The 20,442-nt window shown below is 42.2% G+C and overlaps 1 protein-coding gene and 1 long non-coding RNA gene across 2 annotated transcripts in view; one reads left to right on the top strand and one right to left on the bottom strand.

Moving 5' to 3' along the window:
* ADGRV1 (adhesion G protein-coupled receptor V1) overlaps nt 1-20,442 on the top strand; it is a 517,649-nt gene that overhangs the window by 102,790 nt on the left and 394,417 nt on the right. Inside the window, exons 34-44 of the mRNA XM_084801946.1 lie at nt 722-1,533; nt 4,609-4,818; nt 6,070-6,200; nt 6,760-6,859; nt 8,270-8,449; nt 9,407-9,570; nt 11,750-11,843; nt 13,936-14,014; nt 14,111-14,249; nt 15,111-15,252; nt 18,503-18,765. Coding sequence (XP_084658072.1) covers nt 722-1,533; nt 4,609-4,818; nt 6,070-6,200; nt 6,760-6,859; nt 8,270-8,449; nt 9,407-9,570; nt 11,750-11,843; nt 13,936-14,014; nt 14,111-14,249; nt 15,111-15,252; nt 18,503-18,765 — 2,314 coding nt within the window. The remainder of the gene's footprint in view (nt 1-721; nt 1,534-4,608; nt 4,819-6,069; nt 6,201-6,759; nt 6,860-8,269; nt 8,450-9,406; nt 9,571-11,749; nt 11,844-13,935; nt 14,015-14,110; nt 14,250-15,110; nt 15,253-18,502; nt 18,766-20,442) is intronic.
* LOC311609146 overlaps nt 1-20,442 on the bottom strand; it is a 1,107,741-nt gene that overhangs the window by 1,045,362 nt on the left and 41,937 nt on the right. The window lies entirely within an intron of this gene.

Here is a 20,442-nt window from a genome sequence, read left to right as displayed (position 1 = left end):
TCCATAGGCTGTTATATATGTTAAGTGGATTATAGATCGTGATAGAAAGACTTAGTCATGCTTATTATTTAGTGAAGTAAAGATGGCTTTTACCCCACCGTGTTTTACCAAAACCCATTTTTTTTTTTTTACCATGTGGCACGCTCTACTCAGAACTTGAATACAGCTTGTATATTGCTTGAAAAGTGAACTTCTAGGCCTTTGGGTTTTTTTGTTTTTGTTTTTATTTTTTTTGTTTTTATTTTTTATTTTTTGTTTTTTTTACATTTCTTGTGTAGGGAGTGTAGTGCTCACTGCCCCTTCAGAAGTAGAACAGAGAATGTTAAGAGACCTGTAGTGAATTTAGTTACATCTCTCTACATATGTTCTTTTTGCTGTCATTGTTATTTCTTTTCCCCAGCGAAATCTAATAGTTGAAAAGCTGATATAGGTCTGGCAGTTCTGAAGTGGACACCACTTGCCTACCTTGCAAAGCTATTTTCATAGCATGATTAAAAAAAAAAACAAGCATCATTTGGTTGAAAACTGGCCAGCGTAGTTGCACACTAGAAAATAAAGTGTTGAAAGACAGGCAGAGTTAAGAGCTATGGTTGTGTTAGTCCTGGTGTGTCAAATAGCACTAACAGTGCTTTTCAGAACTGCAGTCAGCACTGCTCTCTACATGTGGCCCCCCAGAACAGTCGGGGTGCTTAACCGGCTTCCCATTCCTTCCACATTTTAGCGGAGGACACTTTGGCCGCCTGTTGTTGCTCTACAGTACCTCTGACATTGATGTAGTGGCCCTTGCAGCTGAGAACGGTGAAGATTTATTATCCTACTATGAATCGCCGACTCAGGGGATGCCCGACCCTCTCTGGAGAACTTGGGTGAACGTCTCTGCGGTGGAGGAGGCTCCGTATACCTGTGCCACTCTGTGTCTCAAGGAACATGCCTGCTCAGGGTTTTCAGTTGTCAGTGGCGCTGACGGCCCTCAGTGCTTTTGGATGACGTCACGGGCCAGCTTAACTGTGAACGGCTCCGACTTCCAGACCTACCAGAAGAACATGACGAGGGTGGCCTCTCTGTTTAGTGGCCAGGCAGTTGCGGGCAGTGACTATGAGCCTGTGACAAGGCAGTGGGTCCTGATGCTGGAAGGCGACGAGTATGCAAATCTCACAGTTTCCGTGCTTCCTGATGCTGTTCCCGAGACAGATGAAAGTTTTCTCATTTCTCTCCTTGAAGTTCACCTGATGAACATCACGGACAGTTTAGAAAACCAGCCAACCGTAGGGTACCCGAACACTTCTGCAGTGGTCATAGGGCTGAACGGGGATGCCTTTGGAGTGTTCGTTATCTACAGTGTTAGCCCCAATACCTCAGAAGATGGCTCACATGTGGAAGTGCAGGAGCAGCCACAGACCTCAGTGGACCTGCTGATCCACAGGACGGGAGGCAGCTTGGGGCAGGTGATAGTTGAGTGGCGCGTTGTTGGCGGAACGGCTACTGAAGGCTTAGATTTCGTAGGTGCCGGAGACATTCTTACTTTTGCAGAAGGTAAGTCATGGTATAAATGGATTTCAGTGTTTCTTCGTAAAGTCATCAGAACCAACAGCATGATAATATTCATAAATACTTAATCTACCTGCATATTCTTACTCACGCAATGTGGCTTTACAAACAACAGTGACTCACACTATAAATGATTATCCTAGCAGGCGGGGGCTGATATGACCCTGTCTGTGTATGTTTTTAGTTGTTTTTAAAGATGTTGAGGGAACGTGTGAATTTTATTCTTTTATGCATGATGACAGTGGCTTTCATACGGCAGAAGCAATCACAGGGCAGCCTCTTATTTTATATGGAAAGTAACAAGAATGAGCTATGTACCTACATACAAACCCATTAAAGAAGCAATGCTATTTGAAAATGTAATGGTTTCAAATGCGCTGGATAAAGCAAGATAGAGTATCAGCGAAAACTTCTAAGTAAAAGTAGCCTGAGGCTTGACAGTTGTACTTTTTATAGGTCAATTTGCTGCAATATTCTTCTTCTTTTTTTTTTTTTTTGGCTTTTGAGACAGGGTTTCTCTGTGTAGCCTTGCCTATCCTAGACTCACTTTGTAAACAAGGCTGGCCTTGAACTCACAGCGATCCACCTGCCTCTGCCTCCCGAGTGCTGGGATTAAAGGCGTGCGCCACCATGCCCAGCGCTGCAATATTCTTAAACTTAAACAAGAGTGCTGAGGAATTCTTCATAAGTGACGTGTGAGAGGCGGTTAACAGAGACTGATGAAATTGTCTTCGCTTTTACTCAGTCTTAGCTCTAGTTGAATTATATTTAAAATTGAGGAAGTTCATCGTTTGGCTTAGTATAGTAAAGGGGGATTTTTTCCTGATTGAAAAAGTTACACATTTTTATAAGACCCTCAGAATATACACTGGATAAAAGTTTTAATTTTTAGTAGTTCTATGCCTCAGAGCAATTCATTGCATCTGTTTATATTTTAATGCACACGCATTTTTGAAACCAGTAACTACATATGTAGTAGACTTTAAAATATCTAATAGACATTATGTTTGAGAATAAAAACTTAAAATGTCATGATGCTGCCCTGAAAGATAGCTGAGTCAGTACAATGCTTGTCTGGCATCATGAAGCCCTGGATATAATCCCTAGTACCATGTAAATCAAGTGTGGCCGTCTATACCTCGAATCCTAGCACTCAGCGGATGGAGTCAAGAGAGGCAGGAGTTAACCATCATTCTCAGCTACACACTGAGTTTGAGGAAATGCTGGGCTCAGTTAGGTAGACTGTTGCAAAAAAAAGAAAGAAAGAAAGAAAGAAAGAAAGACAAAATGCTAGAAAACATTTCTATGTTATGTAGGCATACTTTTTTTTGGATACTTTATTGGATTCTTACATCTGCTACCTTTCTTTACTCCAATACCTTCCAAGGCCCCAACACTAGGTAGGTGAGAAAGAAGGCTAGAGGGGGGGGGTAGACCTCTATAGACTACTTCCTGCTGATGAGGGATGTTGGGTTCCTAAGGGCTAGTCCAATCTTCGTCATCAGAGTACCCAGCAAACCAGCAATTCAGCAAATGCAATCACCGAAACAGCAGGGGCCAGCAGTAGTGGGGATCAGGAACAAGGGGGAGCAGCCGCTACCGTAGGCCCTCTCAGGACTCTCCCATTTATATCCCCTCCATAGTCCCCAGAGCTCAACTGTCTGCAGCAGGCAAAAATCACACCCCTGCTAGAGCATGAGGCAGTCATAGTTAACAGCTGTGGGCCGACTGAAGCAGCCCCCTATCCCACACATGGAGTTAAAAGAAAACATGTTCACAGAACTTAACTGGGTTTTTAAAGAAAGCAAGAGTCTCACTACAATGTTGGTCATTTCTCACTACATCGCTTGGGGAAGTAGAAAGGTAGCCAAATCACATAATGGCACTGTAGGGATGAGATCACATTGTCCTTAAAGAAACTCTTCCTAGTGGAGGGAGGTAAGCTGGTAACTGGTAACATTTTCCCCTGTGTGCAAGTGAATGACAGCCGTGTAATAAGATGGGGGTAGAGATTTTAAAAAAAAGTCATAGAAAAATTTCTCATAGTTCTGGGAAATATCAGCGGTCATATCATATAAAGCAACACCGTTATATAAATTGTTACTATATTGAATTTTAACTTTATCTTTGTACAACATAGACTTTATTTTGTAGCTAACATAGATTGTTAGATGATATATAGTCTGAAATGAAGGTTCTTGGTCTAATGCCCAGAGCCATAACGGAAAAAATAAAAGATAACACAGCCTCTTGAAGCAGTCTTGGTCCTGAAGTACTGATGAAACTGCTGTGGGGTCTCTCCTTATCCATCCTTTTTCTAGAACGTTGAAGGGAACTGAACAGGACCTTTGCCGGGTGACCAGCAGAGGCAGGGTATGTTTCAGGGTGCTTTCTAGATCTCTCGCTGCTAATGGAGCCCTATGTCAAACAGTCTCCCCTTTGCTGCACTGAACCGTCTCACCACATTCCACCTTGGTCTCCATTTTCCTTGCAAAATGTCCTAAAAACAATTGCATGACGCTGCCATCTCAACTACCCACCCCAAACTGATGGCACGCATGCCGGCGTCTTTGCACAGAGCTTGTCATTCCTCTGTGTGCCCTTAGTGCTGGTGGTGGCCTCTGCAGGAGACGTTGGGGATGACTATTCACACAATGGTACAATAGGAGTGACATCACCCTGTCCTTAAAGGAACGCTTCCTAAACCTGACTTCAGCCTTCTTTCCCCAGATCGATCATTGGTTTTTTTTTTTTTTTTACAAAGCCCAGGGAGTAGTAACTTAGTCTTTGAACTAGTTCTCCCCACTGACTTTCTACAATTGGATGTCTTCTTCATAATATGTCCCCAGTGAGATTTTACAGTGCTTCGTACCTAAAAAAACCAAGAAACTTAACGTACACAGTTTGCTGTGGCGGCGGCACTGTTGCTCACGGGCCCTGAGCGGTTACAATGCACCCATTTGCTCTTACCTTTTAAACATAGAAGGCTGGTTTTTTTCTTTGTAGGTTGGTATTTTACTGACTTAATCTTTTAATTCCATTAATTTTTTTTTTTAATAGGCGAAACAAAAAAGATGGCCATTTTAACCATTTTGGATGATTCTGAGCCAGAGGATGATGAAAGTATCCTCATTCGTTTGGTGTACACTGAAGGGGGAAGCAGAATTCTGCCGAGCTCTGACACCGTGAGAGTGACCATCTTGGCCAATGACAATGTGGCAGGAATTGTCAGTTTTCAGACAGCATCACGATCTGTCATAGGTCATGAAGGTGGGTTCCTTTTGTTGTTAAATGAATGAAGTCATGATATTTTAATTTAGGAAATTTCTATTAAGAATACTATTTCTGAAGCTGTAGCTCATTTTTCAGGTTATCCCTTGGCATGCAGGAGCCTGTGGGTGGGGTAGGGGCTCCCCCAGCAATACCAAAAATAAAAATAAAGAGAAATAAATATCTGTTTAGATCCATTATGTTTAGAAGTTTAGAAATGTGCTAGTTGGAAAAAACTATTAGGACATGGTGTGCCTATTTTATTTCTACTCTTGTTTGAACAGTGTTGTAAGATGGCTAATAAATGTAAAAGCTATTTTTTTAAAAAATGGAGTTTTAGGTGAATACTTGCGGATTTCAACTTTATTTGTGTTCTACAAACTGCAAACAGTGATGTGTTCTTCAAGCCTTTAAAAATGATACCGCCTGTGTTTCATCATCACTTTAATGAGACTGTTTATATCGTGTTGTAACTATTTTCATATGCAGAATTAGCAAGTTGAACAGTTTTAGCAAGTCGTGTAGCCATCAGCTTAACTCCAAGTGCCTTCCTTCTGCCCTTTAACAAACTGAAAGAAACGACTCTGGTAGTTTTCTTCAGCTTTATAAAATGCTACATGTTGATAAAAGCCAAGAAAGAAAGATACCTGTCCAGTTATTAGGGAATGCTAATGTGACTGTGGTGAAGTTGACAGGTAGATGTTAATGGACAGATTTGACACTTTTCTTTGTATTTCCTTGTATAAAACAAAATGGTTAGTGGTATATGTAAGTTGCAACCTAAACAAATGTGATATTTCAGGCATCTGCAGGCATTTTTTTATGCATTGTGTAACATCACACTGCATACTGGTGTAAGTAATTAGTGTCCTTTGGGGAGATAGAGGAAGGCATCCACTCATGTCCTGACTAGCTTGACCGTGCGCATGTGATGTCACAGCACCCGTGCTCCGCTGCGTGCGTGCCTTGGCGTGCTTACACGGTTCCTTCCCATTTTACCAGCGGATTCCTCGACTTCTGTAACACACCTTGTGTTTCTCCAAGTTCTACCCACAGAAAGCATTTTAGCAGTAGGATCTTGGTCTAATGAGTAACAAGCATGCGTAAAAAAGCACCAGAAAATTCATAACAGAACAGAGAGCGCGGTTACGTTCTTGGAAAAGAACCTGCAGCAGTCGAGTGCTTGAGTGTGAGTTTGAACATTAAGTTCCTTTCTGCTATGAGCTTGTTAATCCGCATTTTTACTTGCAGGAGAGATTTTGCAGTTCCACGTGGTAAGAACACCCCCTGGCCGAGGCAATGTCACGGTTGACTGGAAAATTGTCGGAGAAAATCTAGAAGTCAATTTTGCTAACTTTACTGGTCAACTTTTCTTTTCTGAGGTAACACCACAAAGAGAAGTTATGCAATATATATTTTTTTTCCACAGAAAATGCAGCATTTTGAGAAAAACGGAGTAGAAACTGAGCACCCTTACACTGCATTTCTCATCCTTTTCACTTTCCACCCACCTGGCTTGTGTGCTTTGTTGGTGTATTAAATTTGTCTTCGTTTGTATTGCTTTGATGTAGAGCCAATGCCCAGTTGCTAGTGCCTTGTACACTGGGTTGAACATCTAATAACTGGAACCCCCAGGGCACTGTTGTCTTTTCTCACTTTTTTCTTATCATCACTTTGGCAGCGATCTCTTCCTGTTACTGCTTTTTCATATACATCAGTCATGGGGTAAAGCTTTAAATTGATTGGCTGAGAGGTCATAATGGCAAGCTAGTTTCCCCTGTGTTTTAAACCTGATATCTCAAGCCCATGGTTTCTGTTTAATTTCTAGGACAATGTTCAGTTCATATGAAGCTATGCTTGACTGCACAGTATAAATATACAGACATGGTTTTTTTTGTGCAGTAACAACACAAGCATGGTATTTCTCTCTGTTTGACATAGGGGACATTGAATAAAACGATATTTGTACATTTGCTGGATGACAGTATTCCTGAGGAGAAAGAAGTATACCAGGTTGTTCTGTATGATGTCAAGACACAAGGTAATTTAGACTTCGTCTTTGGACTTTGCTTTGGTGTTTTCATGTCAGACAAGAAAGAAATGAGCTAGCTTCTATCACCGTGTTTAACAAATAAGCGTGTGCTAACTAAAAGAAAGTTACTTTGGAGCCAGAATGGTGCTGTGCATCTGTGATCTCTGTGCTCAGAAGGCCGAGGCAGGGTGATTATGGGGTTGGGTTCACATTGTAAGTGCCAGGCCATCCGGAAGTACAAAGTAAGATCCTGTCTTTGAGAAAATGTCGCTTTAAATATTATCCACCCCCACAGAAATATCATATTGAAAAAAAAACTACTAGGCTACTGCATATGAACACTTACCTTTACAGGCCATAGAAAAGTACACTGAAAGTTTTGCTAACTAGGACTGGGCAACCGGCTCCATGAGTAAAGTGCTAGCTGTGAAACCGTGAAGGCCCGGACTCAGACACCTAAAACCAAAGCTGGACATGCTTGTACATATCTGTAATTCTGAGCAATTCTACAGCAGGGTGGACAGTGGAGCCAAGGAAATCCTTGGGAGCTCACATGCCAGCTAGTCGGGCATATAGAGTGGCAACCAACAAGACGTTGTAGACAGTGGAAAGAGAGGATCTGCATCCATGGTTTTAGACTGATGTCCACATGTGCACTGTCACACACACACATGCACACACATTCATGCACACACACACACATGCACATATACACATGCATGCACACACACACATGCACATATACACATGCATGCACACACACAGATACACACATGCACATACACACGTACAAATATATATATATATATGTATACATGTGTGCACACACACACACACCAACCACACTCATACATAAACAATATTGATAAAGAAAGATTTTAACAATTCGATGCTGCTATACAGAGGTTAGTTTTCTGTGACAAGGTCCTGCTATGTAGCCCAGGCTGGCCTCAAGTTTACTGTGTATCCCAAGTTATCTTTAAGCTCATGATCTTTTTACCTCAGCTTAACGGGCTGGGTGGCACTGTTACCCACTGTAGCTGACTTGTTGGATACTTATTTGTTGAATAAAATGCATTTCCAAAGATTAAAAAAAAAATCTGAAATTGTTTTTATATTAGAAAACCAATTTAGATTTTGGACCAATTACTGTTTATAGATAACTTTAATTTGCTAATTTTTCAGCAAATTGCTTGGGTAGGTTATTTCCTGTTTATTAATTTCTATAACTCTGACAACCAATATAGTCAACAATGACAATGACATCGACATAGAATTCACACTTTGTTGTCTGGGAGGAAAATGGGGTATGGATTTCTTGTGAGTCTGAGGATGACTGGGAGGGGCCTGAGGGCTGACTGGTTTCAGGAATGTTGAGGTGCCCTCTGACTCCCCGGTGGGGCTCTCTGATGTTTTTAGGAGTCTTGCCAGCGGGAGCCGCTCTGCTCGATGCCCAGGGTTATGCAGCTGTCCTGACCGTAGAAGCTAGTGACGAGCCACATGGCGTGGTAAACTTTGCTCTCGCCTCAAGATTCGTTTTGCTCCAGGAGGCTAACGTAACGATTCAACTCTTCATCAACAGAGAGTTTGGGTCTCTAGGTCTGTGTTCCTCTGGATAAGTGGTCAATGGGGTTTTATTTTATTTTATTTTATTATTTTATTCATATTACATCTCAATGGTTATCCCATCCCTTGTATCCTCCCATTCCTTCCTCCCTCCCATTTTCCCCTTATTCCCCTCCTGTGACTAAGAGGGACCTCCTTCCCCTGTATATGCTCATAGGGTATCAAGTCTCTTCTTGGTAGCCTGCTATCCTTCCTCTGAGTGCCACCAGGTCTCCCCATGAAGGGGACATGGTCAAATATGCGGCACCAGAGTTCATGTGAAAGTCAGACCCCACTCTCCACTCAACTGTGGAGAATGTCCTGTCCATTGGCTAGATCTGGGTAGGGAGATCAATGGGGTTTCTAGACAAGAGCTTTAAAACTTTTGCTTTTATTTTAAAAATTCTATTTGTGGGTGAACGCAGACAGTGGCAATGTAAATCGTCAAAAAGAAAAAAAACCCCGATATTTAGGGCAGTGCTTTGTAACTTCTTTATTGTTACAAATGTCAAAGGAATTGCCTGTTTCCACAGGAAGGCTGCTGTGTTCCACACAGCCAGTCTGTCTCAGCTGTCCAGTAGCAGGCTGCTCTGCAGCCTCTGGGCCGGGCTCGGCTTACACGTGGCTTTTGTATTTCTCATTATCCCTTTGGGAAAAGGAAAGACACAATAAAGCAACTGAAAGTATGCCAGGCCTTCTGGGTATGGGCTTAACTTTATTCTATCACTGCTCTCACTCTGTAATATTGGCCAAAACAGGTCCCGTAGGCAAACTGCAAGCCAAGGGTAGGGCCCTGTGTCCTTGTGACAATAGTGGGACATGGCTGTGCTGCCTCTTCCATGCGAAAGAATGTGACGTTGGGACCAACGATGGGACTGACAATAATAGCAAAAGAGTTTACAGTGAGAATTTTTTGAAGGTGTTGGTAATCATCAAAACCAATTCCTTTAGGTGCCATCAATGTCACATATGCCACCGTTCCTGGAATACTGAGTCCGAAAAACGGGACAGAAGGGAACCTAGCTCAGCCAGGGGTTGACTTTGTCCCTGCGGTGGGTTTTCTGGTTTTAGAAGAAGGGGAAACAACAGCAGCCATCAACATCACTGTCCTTGAGGTAAATGCTAGTGTTATTTCCACGACCTCATATTAAGCCTAAACAGTCACACAGAGAGCAGAAATGGATAGAATGTTCTGTGCCTAATATCAACAGTAAAGTGTGGCTTCAGATTCTAACAACTTTGCATTTAAAGGTGGAGATTTTCATGATAATGAAGATTATGTCACACTTTCTACTTGTCTCTATGAAATGTTACTGTCTTTAACATTCTTAAGATTTCTTTAAAACGTGAAAGCTCTACAGTGTTTAGATATTTTAAGAGTCTATTTGATTTGTCCTCCTCTGCTGGTGACATTTTTGGGCTATTGCTCTCCCCAAAGTTTTTTGTTTTTGTTTTTAATGTCAAATCACCCAGGAGTTTCCGTTTGGGTTCAGACTGGCCAGCCTACTGTTGCGTATTTTATTATAGAAACATTGTGTGAGAGATAATTTCCTTACGGCACTTTCGTATAAAGCGGTTCTGGCTTGAGAGGTCCCAAGGGAGCATTTTTATAATGCCAAGGGAGTCACAGTCCCACAGGTCTGTGGAGAGCTCATGATCTTTGCGGGTGAGATTAGTTAAAGCAGAGAGCATGGGAAGCTCTCTAAAGGCTGCCGCTAGAAAACAAGGTTATGGTCAAGCTTGAAGGAGTCCGTGGTGACTGAAATTGCACCTTAAATGCGTTTTCACATCATGGAATCTTGTGTCGTTTGGGGGATTTTGTGGTTAGCTATGTAAACGCCTTTCTAGGGGTGATGGAAAGAGTACTGTGCACAGAAAGCGTAAAAAGATTGTTGTGTACAGTAGAGACGTGAGAATGACTATAGATTGGAAAAGACATTTCTGGTATTTTGTGTTGGCAAGTTCAGTTTTAAAGCTTTTATTCTGTCAGGGGCTTTTTGTATAGCTTTACAAAATTATTAGTGATGTTAGCTCTGCACCCTGCGAGGTTTGTTGTTATTTCCACTGTACTGTGGCCCATGGCAACATGAGCAATTCAAATCCAAGAACAAAAGCTACTGTCTTGTCAGTGTGCGACAGGGTCTGACCAAACATCTAAACAGCCGTCATAAATGCCTGACCTGTTAATGCAACTAATTACACACCGTAAACACACACACACACACACACACACACACACACTCCCTAGGTAAGTGAGCTTCCAAAGTAGAAATATACACCCCCACCTCTTCCTCCAAGTCTAGTTTTCTAAGCATGGAGTTTTCTTTGCACCGCCTTTTATGTTTTGTTATTTTCAACCCTTTTTCTCCACGTAGTGCTAGATTAAAACACAGCAGGCCTGACATGCAGAAACAAGCCACTCTGGGCTGTGGTAAGGCAGGGCTGTTGCTTATGTTTGCCCGGATACTGACGCCTGTCTAGAGACCAATTTTGAGCTTCTTATTTTCTCACATGGAAAGATGTATACACACACGTATGTATGTATGTATGTATGTATGTATGTATGTATGTATATACACGCACACATGCACGTGCGTACACACACACAAAGTTTCTTTGTAAACTTTGAAGTATTCATACCCAGTCGGTCACTCCTGACATGGCTTTTATACTCCTGTTAGGGCATCTTCTTTGTTTCCATTGTAAATTGTTGCACTATTGATTAATAGTAACCACTATTGCCTTCAAAGGATGCCTTGAGGCTGGATATTCTATCTACTCTATTTTCAGTTATCACCTACAGGCCATGCCGTTGTGCTTCTTAATTCTGCATAACGAACATGGAAGCGTTGAGGCTTTGGGGTGTAAGCCGCTCACCTCAAGTTCCAGAGGTTGCCCTCCGCCTTCCTATGGCAAAGCTTAAGTTGCTTCCACAGCACCATTCTACTCTTCGTCCTGACCAACAGCTATTAGGGAAATTGAACACTTTTTCTTTATGTTGTATTGAAAATAATTAGGTTCATATAGTTAGATAGTTGGTTTGCTCATAAACTGTGTTTACGGTGTTATAAGTTTGAGGTGGTTTCAGAGTGTTCAACCTAGTAACTTCCACGTATAAGATGACGTTGTTGTATTTATATTTTCTAATTTAAATAATTTTTACCTGCATTTATGTTTTCTGTTGTGTTTTTACTGTTTGTGCATATGCATTTTTAACATAACTTAAAACAGCTTATGAGGAATAATTTCGTTAGAACATAATTAAAGCCTTTTTAATGATTTTAATTTTTGCAGGATGATATACCAGAGCTAAGAGAATATTTCTTGGTGAATTTAACTCATGTTGATCTCATTCTGGCCCCTCTAACTTCATTTCCTCCCAGAGTAGGTAAGGTATCTCTCTTTTATGAATCTTATTACAAACTTCAAGTGACTTTATTATTATTTTTTTTATCAATCAGAAGTGTTCATTGCTCTGTTTGCTAATTCTAAGCATGTGTGAAAATACGACAAGCATATTAGAGTTATTCTAATTTAGAGACTATCATTGCAATTTTCAAGGGCAGTGTTAAGGCAATAATTATTGTGATGCTCTTTAAATTTTACAACCATGTTATAGCCAATTCTGCAATCTGCAAGGTAGCATAACTTTTTAAAAAATGTATTTATCTTTCATTTTCTTTTAAAAATGTAATTAGCTACTTTCATAAGCCATCCATTTTATTTCTTATGTTAACCACTAATTCTGTGCATTGTGTTCCTTGCTTCTATTCTGACCCTTGATCTTTTTCTTTTCCTGCTTTTAGAAAACTTAATTCGTTACAGACTGAAAGGTAAAAACGTGAACCTTGGTAGAATCTTATTTAGACCTTTCCATAAGGTATATTCTAAGTATTGCTGGAAAGTACGTTACACGTGCCTCGTGGTAGTGAGTGGGTGGCCTTGAGGCCAGCCTGAACCACCGCTCTCCCCCCCCCCCCCCCATGGGCCGCATGTCTCCAGGAGAGAGGGGGTTGGTTAGCCCTGAATTAGGAGGGCAGCATAGAATTGGGATGGCTGTCGTGGCCCAAGGACTCATGTCTAAGGCTTAACTACTCTGAAAAGAGTAGCCAGTTTCTACATGTCATTGAGTAATGTGTTTCAGCCCTTTCAAAATCCCAGTGACTAAGCCCTGTATATCAAGTGCTATTACAAGGTCGCTTTAGTTCATCCTAAGAGAACTAAGCTCTCTGTCTTTCCACACGCTCCCGTTCAGGCCAGCTTGAATGAAGCTCTCTCTGGTCTGGTCCTCTAATTCTGTTGTCCTGTGTACTGGCACTGTCATTTTACACATGAGGCAATGGAAACCACGAGAAGCTTAGTAAGATGCCCTAATGCAACTAGAACACAGAGGAGTTGGGTTCCTTTTTATTATTATTTTTTTATTTTTATAACTAAAAGTTTAATTCTAGTAACTTGTGATTACCCTCTCCTTTCAAAAATAGTTTTTGTTTAGTTTTGAGATTCTAATTTAATTACATTTCTCCCTTCCTTTTCCTCTTTCCAAACCTCCCTGCTCTCCTTCGAATTCATGGCTTTGTCTTTCATTAATTGTTATTGCATGAATGTGTGTGTGTGTTTGTATATACATATATATTCACAGATATAACCTGTTGAGTGCATACAGTGTTACTGTATATGTGTGTGTATGTTTTAGTAGTATGCTGTGATTTTTAGAGTGTCTGGCTGTAAGACTATAGTCTGTTGAGTATAAATCCTGATTTAATATTGTCTACTGAACAGTATTGTTCACTTCAGTCTAAAAATAATTGGTCTTCTTACCCTTTTCCACACCTAAGCAGCTACCATAATTGTCCTTAACTAAAGGATAAAGTATTGAAATACACACACACACACACACACACACACACACACACACACACACACACACACCCCAGGAAGACTAGTAATGTTTCCACATAGAAGAGTAGTTATTTGTAGCATATCGACAAAGGTAGGTCTAAGATAATTATGTGTCTTCTGCGTCATCAACCCTTTTCCCTAGTTTGTATTACTGGTCCTCTCTGTGTCACTCTGTTATATCTGTATTTTTTTCTGTGACTGTCTACCTTTCTGTATCCAGTTTGTTTTTTCCTTCCTACTTTTTCTATCAGTACCTTTTTCTCCCATCCTGAAATACAATATATATGTTAATATTGTTTGGTTTATTCAAAATGAACCTATAACATCTACAGCTTGTATTCACACAGTTGTCAGTTGAGTAGTTATACATCAGTACCTCTTGGTAATTAGGTTTTTTTCCAATATCACCAGAATTTTTTTTTAAAATTTCTTTACATATCCTTTCACCATCTACAATACCTATACATTAAGATTGATGTAACTCAGTCTTCAAATTCTGTGCCAGACTGTGGCTTTAAATACAGTGTCATTGAAATTTGTTAAATTATATTCATTGGCTACATCTCTTGTTTTATCAGATTCAGAAGGCTTGACTGCACAGATCACCATAGAGGCCAATGACGGTGCCCAAGGTGTTGTTGAATGGCAGCATAGCAGGTAACCAAAGGCTGCATAAGGTCCTTCATCTCAGACCCTTCAAGATGACCAAACAGAAGTCATGAGAGAAAACTGAGTGTACTCTCCTTGTTCCAGGTTTGACGTGAACGAAACCCACGGCGCTGTAGTGTTGGTGGCCCAGAGGAGCAGAGAGGCCCGTGGCCAGGTGTCCTTGTTTGTGTATGCCCAGAACCTAGAGGCCCAGATGGGGCTGGACTACATCTGCAGCCCACAGGTGGGGCTCAGAACGACCCTCGCCGGCCAGTTGCAACCACTGTTCCTTGAGAGTTGTAGTGACGTGGGTCTTTCCTGAGTAAATCAGTCTCAATATCTACTGTGTAAGCAACTTCACAGTGAGGCCAGGCAGAAGATTTCTATAATATATACTTCTCTCTGCTGTAAATTGCAGTTGAATTAAAATTTAATTCTATTCTAAATATAACTCCATATTTGCTGCTTTTTGGGGCATTTGGTTCTAAAGGACACTAGATCATGTATTAAAAACGTTAGTCATTAGACGTTCCCCGAGTGTTACTGCTGTTTTTCTTAATTTACAGAAACACCTCAAGCCCTTGAAGTACTTTTTAAAAAGTCCTCGTGTCTTCATCCCCTTTATTTCTTAAACAAATGTTTCAGGTTTTTTTTTCTACTCTGTAACTCTTACTTGAAATATTTTCAATTTAAACTTAAATAAAATAGGGGGAGCTCCCTTTTTCTGAGGAGAAGGGGAGAGGTGTAAGGGCGGGATTGGGAAGAGCTGGGATAGGGTTGTAAAGTGAAAAAATACATTAATTTAACTTAAAAAAAGAGAGAAATTGTAGCAGAAAGAGGTCATGTAAAAAGTTAACACCCCCCCCCAGCTCTAGCGTTTCGGGAGGTTACAAGATGCGTGACGAAGGCTCTAGAACTCAACTTGGGTCCCCTGAGAGAGCAGCAAACACATGCAACTGCCGAGCCCTCTCCTCAGGCCCCCAGATAGCTTATTCTCTGCATTATTAGTTATATAATATTGTTTTCTAAACGTTTGGTGGAAACTCAGAGTGAGTTTAAGTACATGGCTTTTTCTTTTATCTTTATTATTTTTTTCTTTGATCAGATTCTTCACTTTGCTGATGGAGAAAAGTATAAGCACGTGGAAGTTACGATTCTGGACGATGATATTCCAGAAGGAGATGAAAAGTTTCAGTTGATATTAACAAATCCTTCTCCCGGGCTAGAGCTGGGCAAAAATACAATAGGTAATTGTCATTATTTCCCACAGTCGCCCGTCCTGGCTTCAGGAGTCTGGAGACGAGAGGGACGAGCCGTTTGTTTGCCTCATACAAAAAGCCCCCTTAAGCTCTGCCTTGATAAGGTCTCATATTAGTGGTAAGGAGTTCCGCCTGTGCGTTCGTGTGTATGGAAACAGCAAGCTCAGGGGAGGCTGGTGCTAAATGTAGTATTGAGTGATTTCTTCAGTTACTGTGGTTTATTCCGTGTGTAAAAGTCTTTCTCTCAGGACTTGAGTTCTGCTGTGGTTTTATGCTTAGCAATGATGAGAAGCATGACGGTGGCTCTTCCATGTGGCTTCATGATGGTGGCTTGTTCATGTGGTTTCATGACAGTGGCTCTTCCATGTGGCTTCACGTTGCTGGCTTTTCCATGTGACTTCATGACGGTGGCTTTTCCATATTGCTTCATGATGGTGGCTCTTCCATGTGGCTTTATGATGGTGGCTTGTCCATGTGTCTTCATGATGGTGGCTCTTCCGTGTGGCTTCATGTCGGTGGCTTTTCCAAGTGGCTTCATGTTGGTAGCTTTTCCATGTGGCTTCATGTCGGTGGCTTTTCCATGTGTCTTCATGACAGTGGCTCTTCCATGTGTCTTCATGATGGTGGCTCTTCTATGTGTCTTCATGACAGTGGCTCTTCCATGTGTCTTCATGATGGTGGCTCTTCCATGTGTCTTCATGACAGTGGCTTTTCCATGTGTCTTCATGATGGTGGCTCTTCCATGTGTCTTCATGACAGTGGCTCTTCCATGTGGCTTCCTGATGGTGGCTCTTTCTGTGTCTTCATGACGGTGGCTCTTCCTGTGTCTTCATGACAGTGGCTCTTCCATGTGTCTTCATGACAGTGGCTCTTCCATGTGTCTTCATGACAGTGGCTCTTCCATGTGTCTTCATGACAGTGGCTCTTCCATGTGTCTTCATGACAGTGGCTCTTCCATGTGTCTTCATGACGGTGGCCTTTCCATGTGTCTTCATGATGGTGGCTCTTCCATGTGTCTTCATGACGGTGGCTCTTCCATGTGTCTTCATGACAGTGGCTCTTCCATGTGTCTTCCTGATGGTGGCTCTTCCATGTGTCTTCATGACAGTGGCTCTTCCATGTGGCTTCATGACAGTGGCTCTTCCATGTGTCTTCATGACAGTGGCTCTTCCATGTGTCTTCATGACAGTGGCTCTTCCATGTGTCTTCATGACAGTGGCTCTTCCATGTGGCTTCATGATGGTGGCTCTTCCTGTGGCTTCATGACGGTGGCTTTTCCATGTGGCTTCATGACGGTGGCTCTTCCATGTGTCTTCATGACAGTGGCTCTTCCATGTGTCTTCATGACAGTGGCTCTTCCATGTGTCTTCATGACAGTGGCTCTTCCATGTGTCTTCATGACAGTGGCTCTTCCATGTGGCTTCATGACAGTGGCTCTTCCATGTGGCTTCATGATGGTGGCTCTTCCTGTGGCTTCATGACGGTGGCTCTTCCTGTGGCTTCATGACGGTGGCTCTTCCATGTGGCTTCATGATGGTGGCTCTGGCTCATCCATGTTGCTTCAGTGCCATGGGATTTATGCAGAGCAGGGGTCCTGCAGTCTCACATACAACATGAGACCTTTAGTTCTTTACTTGGAATGGCTTGATATTTTTTTTCTGAAGTCACCCACTTTGACTGTGGGTTAGGTATTGCGATGCCGCTCGACAGTGGTAAAGTAATAATGACAGGGAAAAACTTCGTGGATTACTGAATTTGGCATAAGAAAACATTTATTTGCATATTTGTTCATTTTTTTCTTCTTTGAAAATTTCACACACATGTACAATGAAATATAATTATATTCTTGCACTTTTCCCCCTTCAACTCCCTTACCTTGTAAGCTTACTTTGTGTTGATTGCCTTGTTCCTAAGTGCAGGGGCAGATGTGACAAGAGTATGTTGAAGTCAGAGCCTCAGAAGAAGATCTCTGGCATATTTGTTTGAGTCCCAACCTCCAGGGCATAAGGAAGGCCTTCAAGTAGGCCAGATAAGAATAGCTCCCTAATATCAGGAGAGATAGTACAGTGAGGACTTTTCTGGGAAAGTCGACTTACAAGGTAAACAAGATCGGGTGGGCTAGAGACGTTGACAGCAGATGAAATTAACAGCCTCGCCCTCATACAGATGGACAAAGAATGCTGCAGATAAATGATAAAAGAATAAAGTATTAAGACCTCCCTTTTCCTAGGGAAGTTAACTCATCCGTGGCCACTGTGTGTGTGTGTTGTGTGACCAAGGAACAAAATAATACTAAGATTAGATACACAATTGCGTTCTACAAATATAGAAAATACAAACATCGTGTAATGGCAGAAATCAAATAATAACTGCAGCAGCTTGGACTGAAGACTTTTCTTGGGCCTAATTACAATTAGCACTCTGACTATTGAAAATTGATAGTACACTGCTCGGCACATGACCGTCTGCCCAGGCTGACTTGGAGATTTTCTTTTTTGTCTAATGCCCTTGAAACTACAAGACTGTTAAAAGTAAGATTATGGGGTTGATGAGGGAAAATTCTGTCAGGGCTTATCAATGATGACTAAACTTATGACCAAGCAGAACTTAAAACACATGTCCACGGACAAACGCATTATGATCTGTGTTCTTGAACAACACGCATCTATCCCTGCCTGTTGAGCTCTGTATAAATAAAGAAGCCCTCTGACTGCAAAACTGCCCCACATCACCACGCCTGGCTCCTTCCTCCGGTACTGTCCTTGCATCCATCCAGCTCCAGGCCTTGTCCTCACCCTGGTCTGGAGCCCGGCAATATTGGTGAAATCTCACTCCTGCAAGATGGAGACGGCCTTGTGTAATGGAATTTTCCTGTGCTCAGCCGTGACTGTGGAACTTAGTTTTGGTGGAGACGTCTGGAACATGTCGATCATGTAGTTGAGGTCAATGATGGGTTGTCAATGGCAACAGTATACACTTTGCTAGATTTTAAGGCAGTCTTGGTGACCAGGCACCCAGGACACGAAACCCGTTCACTTCAGCCTTTACCATCGTATCCCAGGGATGAGGTGGCTGAGAAGAAACGGCTGTTCTGGAGTTGGGGGGTCGGGTGGGGCGGGAGCAGAAAGGCTCAGTTGTTAGACGTTTTGTAAATAATCTTCCAAGGTTGTCCTTTTTATGTCTTAAATTTTGTTATGTTCATTCTTCAATTACGGCTTGGCTATTTTTGTTTTAACAGCTTTGATTACTGTCCTTGCGAATGACGATGGCCCTGGCGTTCTGTCCTTTAACAACAGTGAGCACATTTTCCTCCGGGAGCCGACGTCTCTCTACGTGCAGGAGAGTGTTGCAGTGTTAGTCATCGTGCGCGAGCCTGCGCAAGGTCTGTTCGGGACAGTGGCCGTGCAGTTTGTGGTGACGGATGTCAACTCTTCAACGGAGTCTAAGGACCTGATTCCTTCCAAAGGCTTTATTGTCCTAGAGGAAGGGGTTCGATCCAAGGTATAGTGTGAACCTTTAATATCTTTAATGAGAACAGAAGATTATCTTTATTATTTAAAAATAATTTTCCCTAAGGTGTGCCTTAAGTTCTCAGAAAACAAAACAAAAAAAAAACCTTAAATGAGAGAGACAAAGACACTAGTGTGTGGGGCAAGCGTTACGGCATTCTAAAGTGTTCACAGGCAGCCAAGTGGGGAAATTTCCTGTTAATATGGTAGAGGAATGTGCAAGAATTTGAATGTGTTGTTAGCATTTTAACGTGTAAAATTATTTAAATGGCATTTTTCCTTTATTTAATTTTTTTGGCCATTTTATTTTTCTTTGTTTTCCCCCATTACTTTATATATTTACTCATCACTTTACACTCTGATCACAGCCCCCTCCATCCTGTCCTCCCACACCCAGCCTCACGCCCCCTCCCCACTTTCCCCACTCTTCTCTCCAGAGAAGGAGAGCCCCACCATGGGTACCAACCCACCCTGGCAGATCTCCCTCTGACTCCAGACAAGGCATCCCAGCTATGGGAGAGGAATCCAGAGTCAGGAAACAGAGTCAGAGAAGCTCCCACTCCAATTGTAAGGAGACCCATACGATGACCAAGCTGCACATCTGCTACATAAGTGTAGGGGGATTAGGTCCATCCCATGCACGCTCTTTGGTTGGTAGCTCAGTCTCTCTGAGTCCTCGTGGGTCCAGGTTAGTTTACTCTGTTGATCTTCTTGTGGTGTCCTTGCCCCCTCTGGCTCCCTCTGTCCTTCCCCTCACTCTTCCACAGAACTCCCTAAGCTTGGCTTATTGTTTGGTTGTGGGTCCCTGCATCTGTTTCCATCAGCTGCTGCTACATGAAGCCTCTCAGAAGACAGTAAAGCTAGACTCCTATCTGCAAGCATAGCAGAGTATCATAAATAGTGTCAAGGAGTGCCTCTCTCCCATGGCGTGGGTCTCAAGTTGGGTCAGTGATTGGTTTGCCATTCCCTCAATCTCTGTTCCATCTTTATTCCTACACTTCTCGTAGGCAGGACAAATTTTGGGTTAAAAATTTTATGGGTGGCTTGGTGTCCTCCTCCCTCCACTGGAAGTCTGCCTCAATACAGGAGGTGGTAACCTCAGGCTCAGTATCGCCCGCTGCTAGGAGTCCTAGCTTGGGGTCCCCCCATAGATTCCTAGGAGCCCCCAAGACCAGAGATGCCACACTAGTGATTTCCATTCCCTCTTCCAGTCCTTCCCCTCTCGTCCCCAACCTGTTCCTTACCCCTATTGCTCTCCCCACCCCCTCTCCTACCCAGTTCCTTCCCTCCATCCACTTCTGATGTCTATTTTATTTCTCCCTTCTGAGTGAGATCCAAGCATCCTCCCTCGGACCCTCCTTGTTACTTAGCTTCTTTGGGTTTGTAGATTGCAGCATGATTATCTTGTATTATGTGGCTAAAATCCACTTATAAGTAAGTATATATCATGCGTGTCTTTCTGAGTCCGGGTTACCTCACTCAGGATGATCTTTTCTAGTTCCATCCATTTGCCTGCAGATTTCATGATTTCCTTGTTTTTAATAGCTGAATAGTATTCCATTCTGCAAATGGACCACAGTTGACTTATCCATTCTTTGGCTGACGGATGTCTAGGTTGTTTTCAGATTCTGGCTATTACAAATTAAGCTGCCATGAACATAGTTGAGCA

Source organism: Acomys minous (assembly GCF_964271855.1).
Source record: "Acomys minous genome assembly, chromosome: 11".
Classification (NCBI taxonomy): domain Eukaryota; kingdom Metazoa; phylum Chordata; class Mammalia; order Rodentia; family Muridae; genus Acomys; species Acomys minous.
The sequence above is the reverse complement of the archived record's forward strand: the minus strand, read 5'-3'. Positions and strand labels throughout refer to the sequence as shown.